General features: G+C 45.1%; 2 protein-coding genes across 5 annotated transcripts in view; one reads left to right on the forward strand and one right to left on the reverse strand.

The window, feature by feature from the left end:
- The window catches only part of zgc:63863 (uncharacterized protein LOC393372 homolog), a 36,564-nt gene that overhangs the window by 3,084 nt on the left and 5,992 nt on the right, over positions 1-27,488 (reverse strand). For 2 of the 4 annotated variants that reach the window (XM_061268093.1, XM_061268091.1), the window contains 3 exons: positions 18,615-18,700; positions 9,627-9,763; positions 1,691-1,757 (listed from right to left, as the gene is read on the reverse strand). In XM_061268093.1, coding sequence (XP_061124077.1) covers positions 18,660-18,700 — 41 coding nt within the window. In that variant the 3' untranslated portion in view covers positions 1,691-1,757; positions 9,627-9,763; positions 18,615-18,659. The remainder of the gene's footprint in view (positions 1-1,690; positions 1,758-9,626; positions 9,764-18,614; positions 18,701-27,488) is intronic. The other 2 variants (XM_061268095.1, XM_061268092.1) reach the window with 1 other exon arrangement.
- LOC133145027 (transcriptional repressor scratch 1-like) lies at positions 12,137-15,697 on the forward strand. The gene is made up of 2 exons (XM_061268102.1): positions 12,137-12,290; positions 14,333-15,697. The coding sequence occupies exons 1-2, from the start codon at positions 12,170-12,172 to the stop codon at positions 15,124-15,126; spliced, it is 915 nt and encodes a 304-aa protein (XP_061124086.1). The 5' UTR covers positions 12,137-12,169; the 3' UTR covers positions 15,127-15,697.

Genomic DNA, 27,488 nt, shown 5'->3' on the forward strand with positions numbered 1-27,488 from the left:
CACACACTTTGGTCAAATGTTAATGATTGACTAATTCCCAGCGTTAATTCTCTTGGCGTTCAAATTCCTCAAGCTTGCAAACGAGGAGTGTGAGAGAGCGCTTTAAAAGCGTGTGAATACATGCAGGGGATGAGAGGGAATTAAAAAAGAAAGCACTTTACTTCAAATAATAACCATGTTCATGGTCTGCTTGCTCCCCCAACCCCTCCTTATATATTTAACTCAGTGGACTGCGAAATGAGAAGAACGCAGGCAGAGGACGGGACGGAAGGAAAACGTGCCGGCCGCTGCTGATTGTCATATTGTTGAGGGAAAAGGCACAGCCCATTTATTTTGGCCTTTTACACAGCAGGTAGCAGCAAATATAGTGTGACCTTATCAAATTAGCGCCCGGCCGCCGTCATGCAAATCAAACCTTTAATCAGATCTTTTCCGGCTTAATTAATTAAGTACAGTAATGAATGCAACATCCTGTTGCTAGGAAAACATACAGTCCAGGTGGCTAGATAATGAAAACATGTTGCTCATCCTTGATTTTACACACAAATTGAAACGCTAACATCTGGCCCGATGAGGTAGGTGTGTTGTTCTCTTTGTCATCCTCTTCACTGAAAAGAGACTTCTTTTTTTTTTAATCAAAGATCATTAAAAGATGAATGTCAGGAAATTCATGATGTTGTTGAGCGGGAACATCATGAATGCGCGTGCTGATTTATTTTTAGGGACAAAAGTATTGGGACAAGTGGTTGTTAGAAGTTTGAGAGAAATGAAAATTGCAGTCAATTCAAATGGTTTCTTTTAAGTTTTGGTGTCGGACTGTCATCAAGCAAGCAATGTTATTTTCTTTTTTTTCTTCTTCGTATCGCTATGGCAACCAGACCTGTGGAAGCCTTTGTTTAAATGGTGTGTGTGTGTTTTTGTAATATTTTCTAATCCTGGACCAATTAATTTAAGCCCCAGACGGAAAGGGGGAACATCTTGTCTCTCTCGCTCTTTCTTCCTTACCGGGATCGCCACCTTAAAATCATTTTCTACTTATCCACTCCAAAGCTTGTTAAAAGTTTTTCTTTTGACCTTAAACATTTAAAAGGACAAATCAATGCGAGATGTTGTCCTTTGAATCCAATTAGTTAATTTTGTCTCTTACGTTTTCCTGATTTTGCCAGCACATTAAAGCATTTTGTAAATAAATTGGCTTTTCAAACGAAGCGTTAACTTCTTGTTTCGACTTATTCTGTGGCCCAAGGGCAAGCGTGCAACCGTGCAACCGTGCAACCGTGCGTGCGTCTTTCTAGCGGCTGCACACTTGGATGCTGAGAGCGAAGCAGGGAGAGGAGCTCAGTGGGAGTACAAGATGATACCGGTGGGGCTGACGCGCATGCAAAAAAAAAAATACCCCGCCAAAAAAAAACCAAGCCCCAGATTGGCACGCAAACATGAACTTTTGAACTGCCGGCTTACACACGTCTGCGCGCTCTCCCACACACACGCTCAAGCTCTCTGAGCCGTTTCCCTTTCGCCTCAAGCCTCAAATTTGCTGTTAGTCGCATTTCTTCGGCGATAGGATGTGAACGGAGCACCGAGGCATGTCAACAGTCTCGCCAATGAAGTTGGACCACTTGTTGTGAACCACTCGTTGCTAACATTATTATATATATAAAAAAAAAAAAGATCACAGTGTAAATCGTACCTTTGCCAAGATTGACTTTGCATCCGACGAAACGTTGTCCACCAAGAGGACAGTTCCCTCTAGGGACCTGTATGAAAAAAAAACAGAATAAAATTCATCAATATTGATAGAAACTTTTTTTTTCCCCACCATTGGATGGATACTAAAAAAATAAATAAAGCAGTGGCAACACATTTATCTTGGAAAGCCATGCTGAATGTTAAAATAAGTCAAGTAAAATTAAAATCTCATTTATTTTACGACTGCATTTTACACTCCAATATGATGACGTGGACCAATTTCAAGAGATGCTACGCCCGTCAATCAAATTGGAGGCAGGTCCAAACATCCGTATACAGTAAATATGCTTGAGGTTGTTAAAGCATATTTGGGATTCAAAGTGATGTCTACTCTTAACATACGCAGACAACAAAGGAAAAACACCCACGACTCTATTCCCCATATGGAGCGTCTCCTGAGAGAAAACCCTTTGAGGGAGGCGTGCATGTGTGTGTTTTTTTATGATGTCACTCTCGAGTGCATGTGTGTGTGTGTGTGTGTGTGAGAGGCCAGTGCACCAGTCTGGAAATAGGGGGCACATTAATCTTATTTGTCATAACCTGTCCCGCGAGACACTTGGACCCCTCGTCCCTTTTTACCTACTCACACACACACACACACACACACACACACACACACACACACACACACGGACTGTGGCCCCCTCCTGTGTGCTATCAGTATCTGCAGCGGACAGAGAGAGTGAAGCTAATTACATGTGAGCACTAAGACGGTGGAAGCAAGACAAAGAGCATGCTGCTGCTGAGTGCGTGTGTGTGTGTGTGTGTGTGTGTGCACATACGTATGTGTGTGCGTGGCCTGCCTTTGTTTGCAGCCTTGCCGCAACTATCAGACGACACAAATTATACTCCTCCTTCTCATCAGTCCATGCTAGATGTCCATCTTGTGTGTGAAGGCAAGACAGAGACACACAAGAGTATTGATGTTTTAGTCAAGAGCCTTTACCACTTCTGATACGTCACAAGAGTTGTTTAGCAAATAGTCCATATTACCGCTAAATTACGCTTTGTAATCATTATGACCAATTCGGTTTATATTGCGCTTGTAAAATTTGTTAATCGCAGATTTTTCCGTTTTTTTTTGGAATGACTGAGTTGTTTTCCTGCCTACCAATTACAGTGCATTTTTTTTCCTCTCCAAATAACAACAACTCCTGCGTGTGGTGTACAAGACAGCTTGAGGGTTAATTAGAGAATAGTAAAGAGAACACATGTGGCACTTTAATATCCCCTCTGCACCGCAGCTCATTTCACAGACCACCCGTTCCGTTGTTGCGCTCTTCCCGTGGCGTGTGTGTGCGTGCGCGCATGTGTGTGTTGGTAGCTACGACCAGGGTCATGGGCGTTCCTGCACCGCCTGTCCCGAAGGCAACACACACAGCTGGTGCAGGTGTGTGTGCGGCCTGGAGGTAATTTAAATGAGCCGGCGTATGTATTTCAGCCTGTGGCCCTGTCACATCAAACACATTCACATATGTATCTTTCGGTCATCCGTCTGTCCGTCCGACCTTTTGCGGGCGGCGGCGTACACACAATCGTTCGTCTCTTTACGACTGCTCTAATTTCCCTCATTACAAGCGCAATTTCCTAGCAGGGCGCCTTGCAGCGTTTAAGAGATTTAGGGCCTTTGCGAGCGCTGCTTTCACGGCACCAACCGGTGACTGGGCAACAAAAGGCCAATCTGTTTGAGCCGTAAATGAGCAGTCAGGTGTGTGCGCGTGTGTGCGGGTGTGTGCGACTCCGAGCACTAAATGAACACTCTCTCCATCTCTCATCTATCAAAGACTTGACACCAGGAGCAGCTGTGAGGGCACACACACACACATATGCACACACTCCACTACTTTAGCAATTTGGGATAATTAGCCTACTATACAATGTCTGCCTGCGGTCCCCAGGGCTCCTGCGTGCGTGTGTGTGTGTGTGTATGTTGCAGTCAATGTCTGGTAAGGATCAGCTGTGTTAAGCGTCCCGTGACATCTAAACTACTAATTCATTGCTACATTAACGCCATTGATTAACATACGGCTACAGACACACACACATACACATCTGGGGATTCCTCAGGCCTTTCACTGTCACTTTAAACACAAAAGATTTTGCAGCACAAACCCATGCGTTCATTCCACTGCATAGAAATCATTGACAAAGTATTTTCCTAAAGGTGGCATCAATGTTGGTGCACTCCTTTTAACTGTATCGTACTATTTTTTCCTGATAACGTCTAATAACTATAAAGTATTCTAATTCGGGTATCAAGGGGCAAATTAAAGTTGATCTCGAGGCATATTTAATCAACATGGCCAAAATTGCTTGGAGAGGAAAAAAAGCTGCACGCCACATAATCTCTGACAAATGGACTCAGAGTCATCAACATTACACGGCCCACCTGCACGCCTTCAGAGCTGATAATAATGCTCCATTGTGAGTTACATACTGGTGCCAAATAAGATGCAAAAAGGACATAAGTGTGTTTACCGCAGATGATCCTCAGCGTCCCATGGAGCCAAGAGCCAGGTGTTGGCTTGGAGGCGGCCAAATCAAGCCGCCCAAATCAATAACATCTTGATTGGAGCTGATTGCGCTCCTCGTTGCCTACCACGTACGTACGCTAGCTCGCCGCCACCATCATCAACATTCTAAAACACCCCCTCCGCCTCCCTCTTCCTTCTCGTTGTCTGCTCACAAAGCAACCAATCATGCAAACGGGATGGCGTTCTTGAGCTTTCCAACGCCTTACATGGCGGCTAATTCAAAGATGTTATGCTATTAGGTTTAGAGGGCGGGTGTATGTTTGCGTTGGGGTGATGCTGCTCCCCTCAGCCAAAAAAGCAAAAACATCTTAGGCATAGATGTGGACAGGCCAAATAAGATGGAGGCCATGAATGGAAAAACAAGATTCGGATCAAAGTCAGGAGGGTAAAGATGCAAAGAATGAAAATAAAGGTAAAAGGATGGAGGTAAAGACGGGTATGAAATATTTAAATGTAAACCTATTTGAAAGGGGGAGAAGTGATTGACAACATCACTGGGGGCAAGGTTGTGAGGTCCATTTGGATCCTCTGGGAAATTAATGCAAGGACGCGACATGAATCCTGGAAATGATCATGACGCCATGCCGTGCTCACGTTAAACGGCAGTCGAAAAAGTTTGGCAGCTCAGCGACTCATTTTGTCACATTTCAGAGTTCTTCATGGTAATGGCTGCACGGAAGCAAAATGGCTGACTTCCTCTTTTTGCTGTTTTTACATTTTGTTGTCTTCTCTCATGAGAGACATCCAACATCCCCATCCTCCAATTTGACCTTGTTGCTAAGGAGGGGGGGGGCTCGAGGGGCGTTGGTGGTCAGTGGGGTTTTCGCGTGGGCCGAATGAGAGCAATTGGGTGGGGGGGGGGGGGGTGGGGGACTTGAACACGGTGCAATCTAAGCTTGGTAATGAGCTGTCATGTGCACATTGGGGTGCTCCCACACATCCCCAAAACAGTGGTGGCCATCAAAAAGAACCATTTGGATTATTTTCCATTTCCATTTTATCCTAATGCGCTGCCTGCTTTGGCCAATAAGCCTTCTGGTCAAAAGGTGACAGCCAATCAGATGGAACAGAAGGGTAAAATGGACTCCCTTGACTGTTCATTACAGCTAGTGTGTGTGTGTGTGCGTGTCAGCAGGTTAACAGCTTTTCCATTGACACAATCGAGAGAGGACTGAATAGACTTTAGTGATTGATTTGATCTATTTCGGCCCCCCCATCCCGCTGGCCAAACCCTTCCAAGTCTCTTTTATAAGACCATCTTTGACCTCTTATTGCACAGTGGTTAAGATACATGACACCTAAAGATGTACTTGTATTTGAAAATATCTCTCTCTAGAAAGGCAAAGGAGTCTTATTGTACAGCGGTTAACCTCAAGAGCTCATCAGCTGTTTGCTTGACTCGAGTGTTCATTGTCGGCCAGATAATAAGCGTTTATTTTTCCAGCCGCGGGTCTATTACTTCTTTATTTAAGGGGCCCTCCCCACTCTCCTCGCCAAAAGAGGGTAGCAGGGTAGCATGTGGGGGTTGGGGAGGGCGACCTCAGTGTCTGCAGCTATCAGCAGGGAGCACATCGGTGTCTCTGCGGGTCTGACGGTCGCTGATAAGGGCGGCATGATTAACCCGCCCCCCCCACAACCACACACACGCGGGTAGAGTCGGGGGGGACAACAGACGTCTGGCTGGGCACTGATAATCAAGCATCAGCACAGATTTTTTTTTTTGTGAAACAGCTTGCATCAGCTCCACCAGCACTTGTCAATTGTCGAAGCCACGCTCCGACAACGACAGCGTCGTTTACTCAACCGCAGACGGGTGAGGCGTTGTAGTACAAGTGGAGTGAAAAAGACCGCCATGGAGAAATGGAGAGAAGCGTCAAGAAGCAAAGCAAAATGTGAAGGATAGGAAACGAAGCTATGGAGGCACACGACATTGTGGAGTGACCGCGTCTACCGCAATGCTAATCAAGTGATTATTTAGGTGCTGCTGTTTTGGTTAGCAAAACAACGCCACTTAAGGACCGAACTTGCAATGCGGTTGTTTGCCCTCTGGAGACAACGCGACAGGCAAGTTTGGCAGGCAAAAAAGGTTGGCATGACTTTTCAAGCCCAAATGACTTTTGATTGGTTTAACCCGTCTCGTGCGCGCGCCTCCCTCAATTAACCGAGCCGATTTAAAGCTGACTTGACCGCAGAGCTTTGGGGACAAATTTGAATGAGGCGGAATAAAAACCTCTTCAAAAGTTCTCATCGCTAAAACCATTAAAGCATGTCTGCACGCTCCCCCCCGACTTGCCTGCCTCATTTCGCCGTCCGACTGATCTGCTCGGCCGACGCCACGCCTTTGGAGACCGTCGACTCTCTCAGCCCTTTGCACATTGGCCTATATAGACACATAAATATTTGTAAAACATATTTCTCTAGGGGGGAAAAAAAATCCCATGTTGCAACTTTAACATTAAAGCAAAATCTCAGCAAAGGCACTTTTATGCAATCCACATTCATCTTTGTCAGAGAAAGAAAAAAGCCGAGATATGATCTCATTGTCCTCCACTTTAGTGGATGCGGCGTAACTCAATGGAATAAATGCAGCACTCTGCAACTCTGGTGACATGCTGGAATCAGCATTACTGCGCTGGGGCGCCCGCCGCAAACTTTGTCGCCGCGCGTCGGTCGGGATGAGCTGACCAAGATATCCGGGCGCGCAATAATCCGCCCATTATGGAGCATATGAGATTAAGAATCCAATAGAAGCCAAGTGACATTGACAAAGACGGAACATAGAGCCCTCCGCTGCGTCACACTGCGGCTGCATGAGTCACTTTGGAAAGCATCTGCGTCCCCTCAAGAACTTCACGTCCTCCCTAACAGCAAACCTCCACCATTCAATCATGTTGGAAAAACTCTGACAATCGCTACTGATTCTGTTCCCTCTTCATTATGTCTCCTCAGGGAGAGCAGATTGAATTCATTTGAAGTTGGATCATTTGAGTTTTCATCAAGTCCTCACCTGACCCTATTTGTCAGACTTTTGCGTGTCTGCCAGGGTAAAAATATCATCTCAGCGCTTATTGCGGGTGGAAAATGTTGTAATTAATCCCAAACCTGGGAGAGGAAAGTCAGCCTGAAGCAAAATAGAACAAAGTGCCTGCGGTCCCTGCAGGGTTTCATTAACACGCTGTTGCGCTCTCTCTCTCTCTCTCTCACACGCACGCACACAAAAACAAGATCCTAACTAACTAACTAACAAGGAGGCCTTATAACAAGCGGGTCGCATCCCGGCCTGTCTGGATGGCTGCTGTTGGTTTCCATGGTGATAATGAAATGTTATTTATGATTTTTTTTCTAATTTTCTTTTTTTACCTCCCATCTTATGAAGCTTCCCACCCCAAAAAATGATCCCTCTGTGTTTATCCTTTTATCTTGACCTGCATCTGCTTCCCCGGCCTTTTTCCCCGTCCATATTTTTCGCTGTCTTATTTTGCCACCTCGACTTCCTTCATTATAGTATCCTAAGAGGATTTGCTGTGTGCGTGTGTGCGCGACTGTGCGCGTGTGTGTGTGTGTGTGTGTGTGTGTGTGTGTGTGTGTGTGTGTACCCGGACCCAATTAACCCCTAGAATCTCCATTCCCTCGCTCGCACAAAACGAGATAATTTAACAAGACCGGTTTTGTCGGCACGTTCATGAGTTACAAATCACCAGTTACAAATAGAGCCTGAATGGGGAGCGATGGCAATCAATGGAATTATTTTGCTCATTAAATTGATAGGAAAGTGTCCGTCTAGTGTTAGTCGTTAGCTTTTGGGCCAAATCTAAAAGTAGTCCGTCTTTGAAAAAGATCTTAAAACGTATTGGGGACTATTTCGTGGCTCTACTCATGATAGACGTCCCTTCTAAATTTTGCGTTGCTATGTGGTGCTGAAGACTTAACACGATTTTCGTTCCACGTGGCGTCAGAGGCCATTGGTAGTATCAGGTGCGAGGCAGCTGAGAACACAGACTGGTTAATAAGCTGTCTGTGTTTGAATGAATGACTCATAAAGCTGTCTACATACACACTGGCCCCACGTTCTCCTCCAAAGGTGATTTGCATCCCCAGGAAGGAAAGGAATAATAAGCGAGACCTTCTTGGGTTCTTTTTTGCCACCTTTTGCTATTTAAAAGTACACATTTGGGATACTTTATTGAAATAAATCCCAAAACACATTTTTGTTGGTGTTTTTTTTTTTTAGAATTTAAGAACAGATTATTGCCATTTCCATTCATTTGAATGGGGAAAGATGATTTGAGATCTTTCTCCGACGGCATGTCAAATCAACATAGGGAATGGTTATAGTATGGGACGGCTATAGATCAAATGTCCACTGTTGACATCAATCAGGATGTCGTGGTCATTTTATTTTTTATTTTTTGGGTGATTGGGCGTGGGGGGAAGGGGGGTATCAGGTGCTTTGCGTGGTCTGCTCCTTAATGAGCCACATGTGAGCAGTTAAGGAAGGACCCATCTGATGTGCCCCGCTCGCCTCATTACCAAACAATACATATTAATGGCCATCCTCACCCCGCATACATAGCGCATACATATTCATAGAGCACGCATATGGATCCTCGCTACGTTTGCAAATGACTCCTTTCTTCGGCACGTCTTTTTACTCACTTGTCGTTAAGCTTGAAGCAAAGTTTGAAGCGGAATGTTAGGCGGGTTGGGCACGAGCGCACTCGGGGCTAGTTAATCAAATGAAAGTTTATGCTGCTTTTAGAAAAAAGTATTATTTTCCCAGTCATTTATTTGTTTGACTAACACTACCAATTCCATCACTTTGATTTTCCCCTCTCGCAAATTCTCCTCAGACCTAGCAGGGTCTGACATGAAGCTTTTATGGGTACTGTCCATGTATATATTCATGATAAATTCTCTTGCGTGGTCTACTGGCGTGAGGCTAAGCCCCAATTCATGCCCCTTTATCCAGTCAAGTGTGCGCCGGTCGCTTTTTTGGGTTTCTGTTTCTGCGGGCTTGGTTTGAGGCTAAATGTTGCTAAGTCAGAAAACAAAACAAAAATGCACTTTGGGGCAATTTTTAATGGTTGCGACTTTGACGTTTGGAGCGGTCCGGTGGGTCAGTATCTAAAGGTAGTGAGCTGACAGAGCGGGACCTGATTTCTATTTCTAACCATTGCATGAAATTTAAGTGGTTTTCCATCTTAATAGTCTTTTTCCACTCGACACTTGGAAATTAAAATGTCTTTTGCCTGGACAGTTAGCATAAAACACCATTCCAACTGCCACAATTTGACCCTGAAATGAATGACTCCCATTATTTCCAATAGGGGAATGCTTCCTTACCCCACATTGACCTTGTCTTTGTCCTCTGGAAGCCACCCCAACCTTCTGCTTATTTGATTCCATAGTTTGCTTCCAATGTATAGTCCTTCTCTATTTGAGTGGGTGGGGGTGGGGGGTGGGTTTTCTTTTGGATGACCCTTTAAAGAGAAAGGAATGAAAAGTCAACAACCTCCTGTCCATTGTTTCCTGAGAGGCTTTTACACACATGTGCGCACACACACACACACACGCACACATTCACGGCAGTGATTTCAAGTCTATTATTATGCTAATAGACTTCCAGCCTCTTACATGTCCACACGCACGCTCACACGGTAGACAAACAGTGCTGAGCTCAGCAGGAAAACTCACAACAAGACGTGAACCATTTTTAGCATTTCCTGTCTAGTGTGTGCGCGTGTGCATTTGTGTGTGAGATCCATCTGGCCAGCAGATAGCATTCAATATCTTTGTGTTTCAAGTGGACTGATTTATTTCTCCTGAGACGCTTACAAAAACTAAAAGCAGACGATGAGCTACTGACAAGGTTTGCGAAAACCAAAAAGATAAAAGTTGTACAAGGACTTCAGCGAGCAGATCTTACATAAAGAGCACGCGTCACTGGATTACATCACACATCGTCATTCCGCCTCTCTGCATCAGCATGAATGAGGGGGTAGGGCTGTGTGTGTGTGTGTGTGTGTGTGTGTGTCCTAGCTGCAGGGAAAAGTCACTTTGAGTGTAAACATCCAAAACAATGCATCACTTCTGCGTGTGCCTGTTCTGCGCAACATTTATTTCACTCCTTTTTTTTTTTTTAAAGGGAAAATGTGCTGCATGTGGAATGTTGGTGAAGGTTTGAATTTAACTTATTGATTTTAAGGTGTGCAAGAGCCCATCTCAGTTTACCCTGAACTGGTCACCAGCCAATCAAAGGGCCCATACAGACAATAAGCATTGGCATTATCTCAATTCAATTCGATTCCCAATTCAATATGATTCCAAATGGCATCGAGAGGGTACGACGCAAGTACGAGTTTGTACGCGATGCACATACGGTGCGGCTCTAACATCCCCTTTGTCCGTCTTGTCATATCTATGTTTATATTTAATTTGTTTCATTTCCAGCGTAGCCCTTTTCCTTTCATCACACGGCATCCACTTTTTTTTTTTGCAAAGCCCCTTCTTGCTCCCCTTTAACTGCCTTATAAATCAGCGCCGAGCCACCGAGCGCTTTCAAAGTAGCTCATTAAATCCCTCCACGCTGTTCCCACTGGACCTGATGCTCTCTCCCTCTCTCTCTCCCTCTCTCTCTCCCTCTCTCTCTCCCTCTCTCTCTCTCCCTCTCTCTCTCTCTCCTCTCTCTCTCCTCTCTCTCTCCCTCTCTCTCTCTCTCCCTCTCTCCTCTCTCTCTCCTCTCCCTCCCTCTCTCCCTCCCTCTCTCCCTCCCTCTCCCTCTCCCTCTCCCTCTCCCTCTCCTCCCTCCCTCCCTCCCTCTCCTCCCTCCCTCCCTCCCTCTCTCTCCCTCCCTCTCTCTCCCCCTCCTCTCTCTCCCCCTCCCTCTCTCTCCCCCTCCCCCTCTCTCCCCCTCCCCCTCCCTCTCCCTCCCCCCTCCCCCTCCCCCTCCCCCTCCCTCCCCCTCCCCCTCCCTCCCCCTCCCCCCTCCCTCTCCCTCTCCCTCTCCCTCTCCCCTCTCCCTCCCTCCCTCCCTCCCCTCTCCCTCCCTCTCCCTCCCTCTCCCTCCCTCTCCCTCCCTCTCCTCCCTCTCCCTCTCCCTCTCCCTCTCCCTCTCTCTCTCTCTCTCTCTCTCTCTCTCTCTCTCTCTCTCTCTCTCTCTCTCTCTCTCTCTCTCTCTCTCTCTCTCTCTCTCTCTCTCTCTCTCTCTCCTCCCTCCCTCTCCCTCTCTCTCTCTCTCTCCCTCTCCCTCCCTCTCTCTCCCTCTCTCTCTCTCTCCCTCTCTCTCTCACCCCCCACCCCTATCTCCAGCTCTCTCCTCTATATAAGGGCAACAGCTGGTCCTGTGCACCAGAGAGCCGCTGCAGCTTCACGCACTCTGAGCAGAAGCACAGGCAGATGAAGAAGAGGAGGAGAAGGAGGAGGAAGAACGTGAGGACGGCTGGCTGGCTGGCTCTTTAGTGCAAAATTGAAGCATTTACATGGGAGCGATAATGCGCTGAAGAGGAGCTACTAGGACGCAAGGACATTTTGGGATGCCTCTTGGACATTGCTCAACTTCTGCTTTGCACTTTTCAGCGTAAAGAGACATCAACGATTATTATTTTGTACTCTGGAATGTGCCTGACTTGCGCCGCTTTTGTGGTGCTGAAAGGACAGCGACAACGACTGGCTGGCTTAAGGGAGCTGACCAGTTCTGAAGGAATTTAAGTCACAGTAGTAAACCGGGACCTTTTTATTTGTTTTATTTATTTAGATTTTTTAAAATTTACACTATTGGAATGCCAATACCACCGTCTTTTAGGGGGAATAAACTTTTAAAATAACTTTTCATAGCGTGTAAAGTGGTAGGAGTGCACGTGTGCGCACGCACGTGTGTGAGTGCCATCATGCCTCGCTCTTTCTTGGTAAAGAAAGTCAAGCTGGATGACATTTCAGCCGCTGAGCTGGAGAGCTCCTACTGTCACGGTCGACGCGGGGAGTTGAGCCTACGTTTCCATCATCATAAAGGTGAGTCGCGCACACACACACAGGCGCACTCATCATTCCAACACTTTTTTCCAATCCCAAGATAGCAGCATTAGTCACGCCTGCCTCGGAAGGGGGTCAAACTCAGGTAATGGCGAGAAAGGCAGCACGCTATCAATTGGGTGGTGGAGGTGGAGAGATTGTACAGAGAGGGAATGCAGTTTACGCTGGTTACTATCTGATCGACTTCATTGGAGTCCACCTTTGAAGGATGCCTACATCTGACCCAGAAATGTCAACTTCAAATCAAGATGGCAGATTTCTCGTATCTTTTCATGTTTTGTATCCGGAGAAATGATTGTGGCTCTACTCATGATAGACATTCCATTTCATTTACAGTGAACCTCTGCCATCATTTTGATGGGCTTTTAAAATATACACACAAGTTTGAATTTAGTCATGTGCTTTCAGTGTAGTACCACATTGAGCCACAACATGCCGGGCAGCACTGAGGTCTACTGGAAGAGATGTAATATAACTAACAGCACGGTGAAGAGGCAAAAAAGGTCCGCAACTAATTGTTACTGTGTCAAATGACCAAAGAGAATACACTCGTGTGATAATGTTGTATCCATTGGTGTTGCTGCTCTGTGTGTGTTCATGTTAGCAGTAAGCTAGCGGAACGTTTGTGAGACAAAATGACGGATTTTAAAAAGTGTCTTTGAGAAAGGTTATGTGTGTTTTGGGGGTTTAAATGTATTTGAACAATGCAAGAGGTCCAACTAAACATTTCCACCTCTATACAATCCCTCCATATTGCATATGCTCATCAGCTGGCTTTGTAACCTTTCTGCCCCCTGGTGGCCAAATGAATAAGTGTCACTTGGGAGGAAAGAAAGAGAAGGCAAACATGGAGGCAGCAGCAGCAGCAGCAACAAGACAAGCCTATTGTGCCCCCCACACTCCCATGTTATAAATATAACACGACTTTGACTCGAGCAAGTGACGCTTGTTGCACGCACACATGTACACGTTCACACAAAAACGCGCGCGCACACACTGCTGCTGGGTTTCTGTCAAGTTGGCATATTTTCCAGGCAGCTTACACGCTTGAGTGCACGGAATTTCTCTCTCGCTCTCACATACACAGGAAGCACTTTGCGACCTACATGGAGTCCAAAGCACACAAGTGCGCATTAAGTTGCAAGCATCACTCTCAACCACCTGACATTTTTCATGCTCTCTCTTTTGAGTTATTTTTATTCAGCTCTTGAAACCGCTTTGACTTGTCATGATGAAATGTAATAGCCACATCTATCAGGAGTAAAAAAAAAAAAAAAAAAAAAAAGTTGTCAAGAAGCCATGTCCAAAAAGATACTGGATGTCAGCCATTTTGGTTTGAAGAGGACATTTTTTGGGTAATTGGAGCCATTTGCAGGAGTCCTCCAAAATAGAAACTGTCCGATTGCTACTGCATTAGCATGGTGATGAAGTCTGATGAGTTATAACGCATCATAAAATATTCAGAAAAAAGCAGCACTAGTGTCATGAATATAGTGAACACACTCTGGAGCTGAGTCAAGCTTCCTGTTTGCTAAAATGAACACTTGGTGATCTTTGCAGAACTTTACTCATGCTCTATAAAACACACACATGCACACACACTTGCAGTCAAGGGTGCAATTATCTAATATTCATGATTCCGTTTCACCTGCCCGCGCCTTCCCTCTCCCAAAACGTCCGGTTAGCGTGTAAACGAGCAACTTGACCTCCATCCTCAACCCGGCCATCTCTCGCCCTCCCCCATTGGCTATTACCGACATGGATGCTTTTCTCAGAAGTGACCGGTGAAATGATATTACCAGCACAAGTATCTTGGAGTGGGCTAATTGAAATGGAGCAGCTATTGATCGGCGCGCATCCTGCAGAGCCGGCTCGCTGTCTCGCCGAGCGTGTCTACGTGTCACAAAGTAAAAGCTAAAAAATAAGATTTGCAGAAAACAGCGTGTAGCGGGATTATAAAAAAAAAAAAAACTCCAGTCAGCGTTTGATTTCCTCCCTGATCACTTCTCGTGTCTCCTCAGGTTACGAGCGGGATTATTTGAGCCCGTCTCCGTACGACGACCCGGTTCGCAGTGACCTGCCCGCCATCTCCAAAGCGCCCTCCTCCCCTCCCCGCCCGTCAATCATCTACAGTCGCATCAATGGCGGCTACGCGGGCGACCTCCACGGCGACTCGGACCAGCCCGACAGCCCCCGCTCGGAGGTGTCGTCGGCGGCCAGCGGCTACATCAACGGGGACGCCGGCATCGGCGAGGCCTACTCGGTGGACGCCTTCTTTATCGTGGACGGCCGGTCGAGACGGAAGGCGGCGGCGCCGGCGCCGGCCGGGGACGGCGCGAGCAGGCCCGGAGCCCCGCAGAGGCACTCGTGCGGCGAGTGCGGCAAGACGTACGCCACGTCGTCCAACCTGAGCCGCCACAAGCAGACGCACCGCAGCATGGACAGCAAGATGGCCAAGAAGTGCCCCACGTGCGGCAAGGTGTACGTGTCCATGCCCGCCATGGCCATGCACCTGCTGACGCACGACCTCAAGCATAAGTGCGACGTTTGCGGCAAGGCCTTCAGCCGCCCGTGGCTGCTGCAGGGTCACATGCGCTCGCACACGGGCGAGAAGCCCTTCGGCTGCGCGCACTGCGGCAAGGCCTTCGCCGACCGCTCCAACCTGCGCGCGCACATGCAGACGCACTCGGCGTTCAAGCACTACAAGTGCAAGCGCTGCGACAAGACCTTCGCGCTCAAGAGCTACCTGAACAAGCACTACGAGTCGGCGTGCTTCAAGGGGGCCTTCTCGCCCATCAGCTCGCTCGGTGAGTGACGCCTCAACCTTTTGGCTATCCATCCGGATGCTTCCGGGCATGGACTCGCCGTCTTCCATCCGCGCTCGGGCCCACTTTTCACTGGCTGCTACGAGGGCTCGGATCGCGCACCGTGGGCTTCGGTCAGGCGGTGGCAAGCAGGACGCTTGGCCTTCAGTGGGGACTCACCGGACCTCTTCATACCACCACTATCACTTTCCAGTTCGAGAAACCACGCTAATGTCGTTTAAGTACATCAGCCAGCACTGCTGATTCGAAAGGCTGATTAAATTGGCATAACAACGCAGAAGCTGAAAAGTGCAACCCTCTTGCGAGTTATCCCACAATAGAAATCTCCAGCAGCCATCTTGAACAATAGAAGCAGACAAAACAACCGGGGATAAATAGCCTAGTCAAAAGATAGCCCACGGAGAAGCTGCAAAGACTGACAAACAAAGCATAGCACATCTCGCTCATCAGAACCCATTAGCGTAATAGCACAAGCAAGCACAACAGCATCGGAAAAGCCAGAGCGTCTACCTTGTCGTATCCGACTACGAGCCAGTGAAGCGGACGGCCTACAAAAAAACACCAGGGTATTTTTTTATTTGATTTCATTTATAAAGGAAGGCCAAACTGTGGCCTGGGTCCCAAAATGGGCCCATTTCTATTGGACAATGAGCATTTTTTGTTTTTTTGTCATCGGTTTCTACACAGTACCTGTCAGGACTACGGCAATACATTTGATATTTAGCTTATTAACAGTATCTCTTAGCTGCCAATGTTAGCGGAGACATTCAAAATGTCAAGACGTAACCTTCAAGGGTAATAGTGTTTAAAAAAAAAAAAAAAACCTCAAACAAGCCGCCACACAGTATTCCGCCACTATTTATTGACGTTTTTAAATGCTATTTATTTGCACTTTATTTTGCCTTCTGTTTGGAATATGCCAAAGCATTTGACACTTTCTAATTTATTTCGCCTCTTTTATTGTTATCATTGTTTTGTTTGCTACTTCAACGATAAACTGCATGCAAAAAAAAAAGCCTAGCAATGAAAAACTATGCCAATTTTTTGAATATTTTTTTAAAATAAGTCATGATTTTGTTTTCATATCTGATCAAGCAATAATGCATTTTTTGCATAACTGTTTTTGTTATCGTATGTGCTAGTAATGATACATGATGAAATATCAGGGAGTTTGCCAACTATGGAGGCTATATGTATCTATAGTATATGTATCTATATATTTGAATTATGTGGTCACTGGTTTCTCTCTCTCTCTCACACTGACACACACACACACTGCTGTGATCCTTTTGAGGCCTTCTCCGCTGAGGCGATTGATCGGGGACACGATATGCATGACAGTTACGGACGGGAGGGCTTTTTCCTTTTTTTGTACATGCTTTTTATGCACTGCCTGCCTTGTATTAGCCTAAAAGTATAACCTAGAAGTAGAGGGTACGACTGTTTGGCCTCTGGTGCTGAAATATGGATCGTCAAATACAAAATAAAATCATCAATTAGGCCTCTTTTGAATTGGCGGTCAATGTTTCAGCACAAGAGAACGCCCACTAACCACTTATAGACAACGCTACTGTAGTCTACTATAGCCACGAGTTAGTTGATCTATTCTTATATGAAAAGCACTTCTTGCTCCTCTTATCAATTGTAACTCCTTCAAAGTTCTTTTTTTTAACGTGAGTAGCACAACAAACGAGTTTAGAGATTCAGGTAGATGACGCTTTGTTTGTAGAAAGAAGAACCGCAGTCTCATTTTCTACTCGAAGCGTTGCCAACGTGACAATAATGAACTTGACGACACGTCCTTTTCTAGATATTCAATATTTTCAGGCCTTGTAAATAAGCAACGAATGGACTGATGGATTATTTCTATAGATCTGTACTGTAAAGCGTGATCATGAAGAGGATAATGATGATGATGATTTTTTCCAGAGCTTCCGACTTCTTCCTCTGGAGAGAGGAAGGGAGCTCATATTTGGGATCCTAAATGTAAAGCACAAACACAACACTGGGCATTTTTTCCCCCCTTCTTTCACTTCCTTATTAAGAATAAAAGCTAGTTTCAACATAAAGAACAGTTTGTGTATTGCTTTCTCACTGAATTAACTCCAATCCAATTGTCCCTATATTATTAATATTATTATTATCAAGAATGGAACTTTGACTGTTTTACTTTTGCATCGAACGACTTCATTTTAGCATGAGAAATATACTTTATTTATTTCCCGGAAGCATTTAAATATGTTAATTCCCGTTTTCCCGCGACACTTGACCTTTCAGCCCGAAGCGGGCGATGGCTTTAAATTGTTCATCCGCGTTCCCTCGTGCGCTCGTCGTTTAAATCATTCATATTGCGGCGGGCAAAGTCAAAGCTTTCAAAGTAAGAGCAAAACTTAATCGGCAACAAGAGCGGGATGAATCGTTCAAAAATGATCCGTGCAGTTTTCGCCGACACGAAAACATCATGTCTCTTAAATGGTGCAGTAGAGTCAAACTCGCTTCTTACTTCTTCTACTGGTGGCCACCATTTGTTGCTTGTTTATGTGCAAACAGGTAAATGTGCTCTTCACACAAACACCGCATTGATGTGCATTGCACGCACACGCACACAGCACATGGAGCGGGATAGGCTTTTAAAGGGTTGTTTCACACCTCATCGCATTTCAATTAGCAGGTAACGCGCGCGCACACACACGGGGCCAACTTGACAGCATGTCTACTGCACGTTCGTTTGGATTCTCTGCAACCGCTTCCTTTTGTATTCCTCCCTCCTTTTACATCAACGCGAGTGACAGCGCTTTGACCTCCTGCTTTGTCAGGGGACGCGCTCGCAATGCACTCCCCCTGATGGGGAAGACTTTTCCAGGGAAGGAAGAAGGAATGATCCGCCTCACCCCACCATCTATCCCCCAGGTTGGAAGAAAATGGGGCGACCGCCTACTACAAACGACATCGCTGACTATCTTACCGGCAAAGACGACACACGCTCTACATTATTTATTCGACCGTGGCGCAAATTAAATAGAGCAATATGGAATTGCCCAGAGCGACGCAAACACTTGTTGCTAGGCAGAATTTGGAGGCTGCAGGGGAGTCAGGTTTATTATTAAAAAAGTTATGAAACCTGACTCGCCCGATGACTTCCCACCGCCACGCACAAAAAACATTTGTTGGTCTTTGCCCCAACCTGTATGCCTTGTATTATTATTATTTTTTCCCCACTGTAATATCTCTTTTGCTCTAATGTGCCTTTTATTGCACCGCTAAGGTACAATGCCCTCAGGCACTGCACATAAACAACAGTCTGTTTGGCTTAATAAGAACAAATTACAACATACAATATGTAAGATGCACCCATGCTGGAGTTTGAATTCAATGACTCGCTTAAAGGATGCAATCAGACAATCGAAGTTTCTTTCTTAGAAAATATCTGGGGTTGGTCATGTGACCTTGGCAAGCTAGAGCCGCGATAGGTCGTTACCTGAGTGATTTTCAGTCGAGGGCAATTGGCAAAATGGCAGCTCCTCTAAATGATAGGCTTTATTTTCACTGCCACAGGCACAGCACCTGAAAAAAACACATTAAAAAAAAAAAAATCACACAATATACAGGCTGCGTGTCAGCATTAGACATTCAGGGACTAAAGACGCAAAAGGCCAACGTGATGAAGAAGAGTGAAGACAAATGGCTGTGTGTGTGTGTGTGTGTCTGCTATTAAAGTTGTATTGCGCTCTGCTTTTAGCGCGTCGGCCATCAGCATCAGGGCAACTTTAGCTAATCATTTTTTCAAAAGCTCTGAGCTTCACACCCTGCATAAAGGCAAGAGCGGAAGAGTCAAAGTCACATGATCCAAGCTGACCGTCTGCCACTATGAGATCATGTTCCGATTTCCATTAGGAGACGCAGCACACCGTTCCCGCGCAATCGATAGCGTCCGACGCGACGCCTCGCGTATTATTTCGCCTAATCGTGCGTCGCCGGCTGTCGGACGGAATCAGCACGGAGACGTCCGAGGAGGGACGGGGCGCCATCGATCGTTGGGGCGGGAGGAGGATTCATTGGGGAATCTTGCGGTGACTTTGAAGGACTTGATGTTCCACTTGAGTTACGTTTGGAGCAACTTGTGGTTGTCCAAGGGGAAAAGAGCTTGAAGGACACTTCAACAGCAGTGTCTGCCTTTTGCTTCCACTAGTCCAAGTTGCAGTCCGACGTGCCCACATGCACACGGGAGCAACAATACTCGATTACACGCCGCACAAGCACACGCGCCCGATGTTTATTGGCCACATTCATCTTCATTAAAGCAGGCGGTCATATCGCACCTCTTCCTCCCGTCTGTGATTCATGATGGTTGAAATCTTCTTAACACACAAGCGGCGTGTCGGCGTAGTGAGTGAAGAATGCTCGGCTCGTGACAACTATTTCTAGTTTATTGCCGCGCTCGGAATTTATAGCGATAGTTCCATCCTGCTGAAAAGCTGTTTTTAAATGTTATTTTAACGCTTAGCAACACGTGGGATCAAATGCTCGCTAGGATGACCTAAAAAAATCTTTCCGCTATTTAAGTGATCGGGTACATCATCTGTCTATTTTAAGGTTTAAATCTTTAAAGTAAGGCTTGTCAAAATTTCCACGGGCGCTACTAAGTGTTTCGACGGATGTGTTCGAGCGTAATTGGTAGAGTCGGGGGTGCGTCGCCACTTTAATTAACTTGAAAACAAAATGCACTGTCATGATTCCCCCTGCACTCATGGGGGATGAACTAAATCAAAAAATCCAGCTGAGTCATCATAAATCAAAATCGTCATAGTGGTCTCCGAAGGACAGAGGCAGGCAACTGTAGCACCTCTAAGAGACTTTGACCAGATCAATATCGCTGTAATGAATTGTGCTCAAACACACACACACAGAAACACACACAGGCATGAAATACACTCCATCTACGCTAATTGACTTTTGCCAGTCTATGGTGTTTCACATCTTGTGTTAGCATTGAGCTAACAAACGTTCATTAGATCCCATTTTGGAGAGTGCTACCATTACTAAGATCACAACTTTAATCGAGTGAAACTTCAACTCTTTTGTTGTACTATCATTTTCTCCTCAGCGGGTTCCTAATACGATGCCTGAAAGTCATTCTGCCGCAAAGCGAGAGCGACAGGTCTCAAAAGTGTTCCCTTTAGCCAATTTCCGGCGAAATACATCTGCGGCGCCGTAGCGGTCGCCTCCCCGAGCTCGCCGCCAAGCGGTCCCGGGGCCCGCCGGCAAAGTGGAACTGTGGCTTTAACGGCCACAAAAAAAGCTGACGCCATGACATGCGAAGGAAACGCAGCAGTATATTAGCGCCCCGCCGGGGAACCAAACTGCTTACAGGACACACTGCGAGAAGAGCCCTTAATGACCCAATGTGTGTCTATGTGTGTGTGTGTTTGTGTGTCATGCACACACAAAAATAGCTCATATCGGCATTCTCATGGTTGTGTGTGGGTGTGTCTCAATGTGCAGGTGTTACGTCTCTAAAGGAGCAAAGTGCAAGTGTGTGTGTGTGCGTGCGTGTTGATCAATAAAGACCACGGCTGTAATAAGCTTGCCGGGGCTCTTTGAGACAGTATTGCCGACGTCCCGGGAGGACTGATATGAGAAAGTGTTGAGTAATTTAGCTGGACAGCAAAATTCAGAAGGGGGCGTCATTACTTCCACATCACACACCCAAACACAGTTACACAAACGTACCAAGCACACAGTTGCACAAACGTACCAAGCACGCAGTTCTAGTGCAAAATAATTGGCTTGGAAATACACACATAAGCATCGATAACAGTGACATTAGAGGTGATTACGTTGTGGTCGTGAGTTTGGTGAACAATTACAGCTTTACTAGAATTTCTTTTTAAAATCTTTTTTCGCCTTTTTTATGAAAATGGTGAATTATTCAATTCATTTTTTAAATGCTTTTTCCCCAGGTAAAAAAAGTTTCAAATACAATTCAAATGTAGCGAGCTTGACCTAAAAATGTGCATTCAGACGTGTAAACACACATTTCCAATTAGTAGCCTTCAGGCATTCAGTCAGAGCTAGCAAATGTATGCTCCAAGACAAGTGAGCATATGATTACGACACAAAAATAGGAAAGACGAATGATGTAAGGCTTTGAAATGAGAGTCCGTCCTGTCTTCTCTTCTATCTACTGTTTATCACGTGAACAGCGGTTTATCAAAAGGAAACCATTTGGCATCTCATACACATTCATGGGGCACGCACACATCAATCATTGTCGCTGCTTTTATCGCTCATGGAATATACATGATGTTGCCATTACTGCAGCGGAGGGCAAAGCGGCGTCGGGATGGGAGGGGCTTCCCATTACGTGGAGAGCTGAGTCAAGACGTACAAATTAAAGCAGTTGTCATTTAATCATACAGTCAACGCTACGTGATGAATAATAACTTTTAGACTTTATTCTCAAACACTTTCCTCTGAAAAATAAACACGGCTTCCAATCCCATTTAATTACAAGAATCTAAAAAATATGATTGTAGTAACAATAGGAATTTATTATTGTTTGATCTTTTGGAAGAAATATAACTTTTTATTCGTCATATAAAAAAAAAAGATTCTCACAAGAACGTTTTGCCCTAAACTAGACTGTTGCTTTTAAAAAATGCACAGCCCACTCTGTTGCTGCATGGCAGACAAAGTGGGTCAGTGCGCGCACACACACACACGAAATCATTCAAACACACACAGACACACACAGATGCCCTGACGAAAGCGCCCCGCTTTCCCGTCACGCGACAAGAAAAGACTTGAACGACCATGATGCCCAGACAAGGGAGGGAAATCCAGGCTAGAAAAATAATAATAAATGCTAGAAATATATAAAATATGCCGATAAGCAACATATCAATCTAAAGCAACAAGTCTCACATTTTGAAAATGAAATAAAGATGTGACAATTGACGTCTACTTCCCTTTCAATTCTTCCATTACTACTTTGTCGTATATCAACAGTTGGAAAAAAATTCCACAGCATTTCAGCTCAACGCCGAGCTGTCCGGAAAGTCACACGCAATTTCAAATGCAATTGCATTCTCCGATGAGTCACGTCTGTGCAAGAAACAAGACTAATGACACTTCGGGCTTTGTGTCCTGTCCACTGACTCTCTAATTAGACGGCAAGTGTTGCATCATTTCAGAAGAACAACACTGAAGATGCGCACGCTAACGTCAGTCTACTTTTTATTTATATGGCTCGTTAGAAAATGCGTGCGCTCTTTGGTTCGAGAAAGAAAGAGGGCAGCGTAGAAGCTCAACTTGGATTCTTTCAAGTGAAAGCAAAACTAATGAACGCCTTTGATAGTCAAATCAATTGATGTGACGAGTGTTATGATACATCCCTCAAAAGAAACAGAGCTGCTGTAAAATGCTTTCTTTCTCCTTGGTCTCGTCCATCTCTTCCCTTTTGGAGTCTTTCTTCCTCAATTCCTCGACTGCTCACATTATTCTTTTGTGCTACTTTTGCTTCATTTCCTCTTTCCGTTTCATCGTCTCTCACTCATGTCCGTCCTAATCTCCCTTTACATTATTTCCATTGTATCGCCACGGCGAAGAATCGCTGCATTAATCATCATATCGTCGGGTTGACGGATCACGTTATTAAATCGGGCCCTTTTTATTTATTTTTTTCTTCCCTCATCATTACGGGCAGCGTAAGAACGCAAAGTTGGTGCTTAGCAATGAAATCTCAGACACACACATTTATATGGTGGCCCCCTGCTGAGTTTAAGCTTGACCAGGCAACGCAGTCACTTCATCTCTGCCGGCATAATCAAAATGTCACCATGGTGCTCAGAGAGCGTACTTATTAAAGAATTTCACGTGACTATTTTTTTTGTCTAATACCATCCGTGTGTTACTAATTAGCATTGGTAAAACTAGTTAGCTCTTGGTTAAGGTCTGCTTGTGTGGTCCATTCTGGCGTGGCTAAGGGTTCAATTCAACACAATGCCAAGACACAGCCACGCACGTACAGATGAATTTCATCTGAGATCAGAGCTTCATTAGTGCAGCTCTAGTTGTTAAGATTGATTTAATTATCAAATCATCTATGCAGTGTGTGTGTGTGCGTGCGAGATTAGGCAAGTGATCTTGGCTGACATTGATCGGCCTCGTCTAATTGGGAGCATCTAGCCGTGTAATTGATTCCGCTACACTTCACCACGTGAATTCAACAGCGTCAGCAACAGTGATTCACGCGGATTTTTTACTCGACGACACAACGTTGCCGAGTGACCACAGCAACACGCCAAGGTTAAAGCAATGCGCTCGTTGTTATTATCAAGCGGGACTTTATCGGAAACCCAAGTAGAGAGAAGGCTAATAGTCTGAAAAACTACAGATGTTTAAAATCCCAACGTGATGTAGCGCTTCAAATATTTGTGAAATATTCATTAGTAGCAACTAAAATGCATTTTGCACTAAGCTTCGGTGAACAGCTGGAAGACACTTGAGTGAAAAGTTGGAGCTGAGAATAATTAGGTCGGAGGTCTTCCTCCATATGCTGGAGATGGAAGATGTTGGCACCTGCAAGCTGGTGGGAACCCACCCGTGAGACCCTCACTGTAATTAGATACATCCTCAACTTCATCGAAGAAAATCCAAGTAGCAAAAAGCTGAACTCTATAAACATAACCTGTTTCCGCCCCATGGCACATAGTTTCTCTATTTCTTTTTTGCAAATGCAAGCTTTTACATTCCGTGGCTATGATTGTTTTTTTTTGCAGCGTCATTCTAGGAAGTGGTGGCATCTTCTTGAGGGTGCAGCGTGACCTTGCAGAAGCCTGGCCGCTGAGATAAGCTTGATTTTCTCTCGCTCGCTCGCTCACTCTATCCTGTCCAGCTCCGGTTTTCTCACTTGTGCACTTGCCGTTGGATTTATTAATCACTACGGAAACGCTTATTAAAAAAATACCACCCGTGTGTTAGAATCTGTGCCTAGTGAAACTGGAGCTTGAAGTAAATTCAAATAGGTTGTAGAGCTCTCCGGCAACAGAAACATGGAGGCACGCAGCGGCCACAGAGGAATAAACTGTTTTGGAGATCATTAAAGACAGTACAGGGAACATGCAGCAAGATGTTTAAATGATCTGGGAGACTGATTACCCAGCAGGTGCTGCTGTTTTGGTTAGCAATAGTGTTCGCTTAACGCTTTAGTGTGAGCACATTGTGCCGACTAACAATCCTTGCATTCATTTATTCGGCGACACAAGCGACAAAATAGGTCAACATCTAAAAATACCTCACTAAACAATTAGCATTTTCTCGGCTTGGAATTTTATTTTTTAAACAAACACTGGACATGTAAGCAAACTGCAGTCCAATAAAGTAAAAGAAAAAAAGCAAATTATTTCTTATCTGAATCCTTTAACCTCCCTCCTTGGTTTGGCTGCGCATACACAATCAATAGTCATTATGCTTTGCATATTGATCCACATTCGTCACGCAACATAAGGAATTGTTGGGGCTGGCGAGCAGGTGTATTTCCAAGTAAATTCTCTTTCTATTTTATTTGGAATACTTAAAAACAAGCACAAACGAATGACTACGAGCCATGTTGACAGGATGGGGCGACAGGAGCAGATGAAAGGAGTAGAATGTAAAATTCGGGCATCAAAGGACGGCCCGGAATCACACTGTAATGACTTTAATTTGTTTCTCCCTATTAAATATCATTTTAACTCTAAGGCAATGCTCGCGCACGCTTTGTTATTGTGGGATGTTTTGAGAGCTGTTTTGGATCATTATCTCGAGCTATGCTCCGGGAACATTTTTCCCCAAAAAATCCCTTTTAATCCTATTACCAATTAAATTTAACTACAATGTAACCCCCGGATACCATACGAATAAAAAAGATGGCTTTCTTTGACAGTATAAGAGTCAAAACTAGTCCTGTTGTCACCCCCTACACCTAAAAAATATATATTATATATTTTTCATATATTACATATTTTTTGGGATTATACGCCACGATTTTTCCTTTTATTTGCTATAGGAAGGAATAACTGGTTTGTTTAGTTAACTGGTGTCCCAGTTCCCGTACGTGATACCCACGTGCACTTTTTTTAGATGATGCAATATAATTTACTGCAAATTATTTTGCAGGCCCTGAAGCTACTCTGAGAACTACTGCATGGCATTATCAAGCACAGGAAGGACGCGGCAAATGAAGTCGGTGTCACAAGCCTACTTTGTCAGTTGTCACTTAAATAAACACCACAGATGTATTAAAAGAGACAGCGGCATCGCATTTTAAGATGATAGTCAATCCCGGGCTCTGATTGAAAATAGGATGCTGAGCGATGTCACGTCTGGAAGTTGTGACAGCACAATCAAAAAAACGCCGAGACGTCGGGACTATAATCGACGGTTGCGTACACAATCCTGTTAACGACGGCTATGCTGCGTTTTCCCCGTGATTGCAGACGTTTACGGCTGACGCTCCGGCTTGTCCAAGATGATAAAGCATGTGGGGAAAAAACAAAAACTCGTTAGTGACGAGTGTTAAAACTTGAACAATATATTTTAGGTAGATGAGCGATGCTAAATTGCAAATATTTTTTTTCGTTATTGGAAGTTGTTGGTTGGTGGGGTTCTGCTCACAGCTTTTAATCTATTTTGCTCTCTAATGAAGGCATGAAAGTTTCAGAGGAGCCCCAGCCCACTCACCCGGACTCCGTAAAGAACGACATGGCTTTCCTTGATCACTGTGCGCTTTGACTCCATTTAAAGCGTTTGCCAAAACGTGAATCTTTTGATGAGTCTCCAGTCAAACGAAGCCTCCCGTGTCTCGGGGCGCTTCCGCCGTGGCCGGCCATCGATGTCTTAATGATCTGTGAAGCTCATTTTTAAAGTTTTTTTTTTTTTTAAGTCTCTCATTTTTGCTGCTGTAGACGCCTGCACAGATGGAACGTGCTCACCTTTTTTTTTTTCTGGGGCAAACTTCATGCAAACTAAGCACTTTGGGAAATCTGTGCTATCGGAGGAACGGTGTGGATTGCTAAACTCCCTGTAGATACAAAATGCATGCATCAAACAGAACTGCAAACAGCTTTGAGCTGTCTGGACTACGAGTCCAAGTATTCGAAATGAGGAAGAGACATGCATCTGATCACTCCAACTGCCAATTCCAATCGGAACGCATGACTCTTTGTGGGGAAATCCGACAAAATCCCGAGAAAATGACAAACGTCTAAGCGAGCAACGGGTCCATTCTGGTTGTAATTAAACGGCATGTCATTTCACCGCCACAGTTGCATTGGAATGAATGACAATCTCCAAGCTAATCACATTGCGCCTTTATGGATCATTTGTCAGGGCCGGCCGTTAGGCTGCCAACTTCTTGACATTTACCCACAAATTCACATGCAAACACGAAAGCACACACGACTGAACGCTTGTTGACATTCTGCAACGCACCCTCCCCAACGGCGTTTCAAAATGAAGGACGTGCGTTTGAGCCTGTGCGATTTAAGACAGATTGATGCGTTCCCCCGCTGTAAGGAAAAAAAGTGACACGGATGGATCCAATTGAAGCTTAAAAAAATATATGAACTAGCCATCCCGGGCTGGCGTCGTTGGCGTATTAGCGTACTGACAGCGAGGCTGAAAAGATTAACAGGACATCATCGCCATGTGGGAAGAACGTTAACAGACTGTGAAATCAGTCAGCGTCGCATGCAAATATGGCGGATGGACAAAATCAGTTTGGCTATTTTAGGACTCATGCAGTGTCCATGACATTTTTGTTTGACATATGGATCAACCAGGAAAGGCTTTAGTAGGATTTGGGATAAAAATAATAATAATTAAAATAATAAACACTAACCACAACATAAACACTGAAGTACTAAAAGTAGGATTTTGTACAATACAAAAAAAGTCCAAGTGAAATCAATGATGGGAATTTAGTCAGAATTTGTACCAAAAGTAATGAAGTGAAATTACTGATAAGGGTTCAGGAGAACTTGGTTTCTTCCCTTTCCCAGACATTTTTAGGGCTTGTTAAGAAAAATCGAGCAGAGCCGTGCGGAGACGAAGAATATTTGACAGTTTGACAACTCGTCTAAAAGAGGAGAAATCATCTGATTGGAGCACGTACAAATTCCCTCTGGTCTCCATGGATACGAGGTGCTGGGGGTACCCCAAGCGGGCTAAGAAGACGAGAGAGAGGTCATGTGCAGAAAGCCCAAGAGGAGTCCGCCTTGACGTACTAAAAGCATGCACGAAAAGTCTGAAAAGGTATTCGGAGAAGTGAATGGCCAGGCGGAGATTTCATCTTAATGAGGCCCCGGGGTTA

This window comes from Syngnathus typhle, linkage group LG20, assembly GCF_033458585.1.
Source record: "Syngnathus typhle isolate RoL2023-S1 ecotype Sweden linkage group LG20, RoL_Styp_1.0, whole genome shotgun sequence".
NCBI lineage: Eukaryota > Metazoa > Chordata > Actinopteri > Syngnathiformes > Syngnathidae > Syngnathus > Syngnathus typhle.

Bases quoted from the DNA above. Each gene is read 5' to 3' on its own strand.
- LOC133145027 (XM_061268102.1), top strand. From the start codon at position 12,170: ATGCCTCGCTCTTTCTTGGTAAAGAAAGTCAAGCTGGATGACATTTCA. The intron at 12,291-14,332 runs GTGAGTCGCGCA...GTGTCTCCTCAG, and splicing joins ACGTTTCCATCATCATAAAG to GTTACGAGCGGGATTATTTG.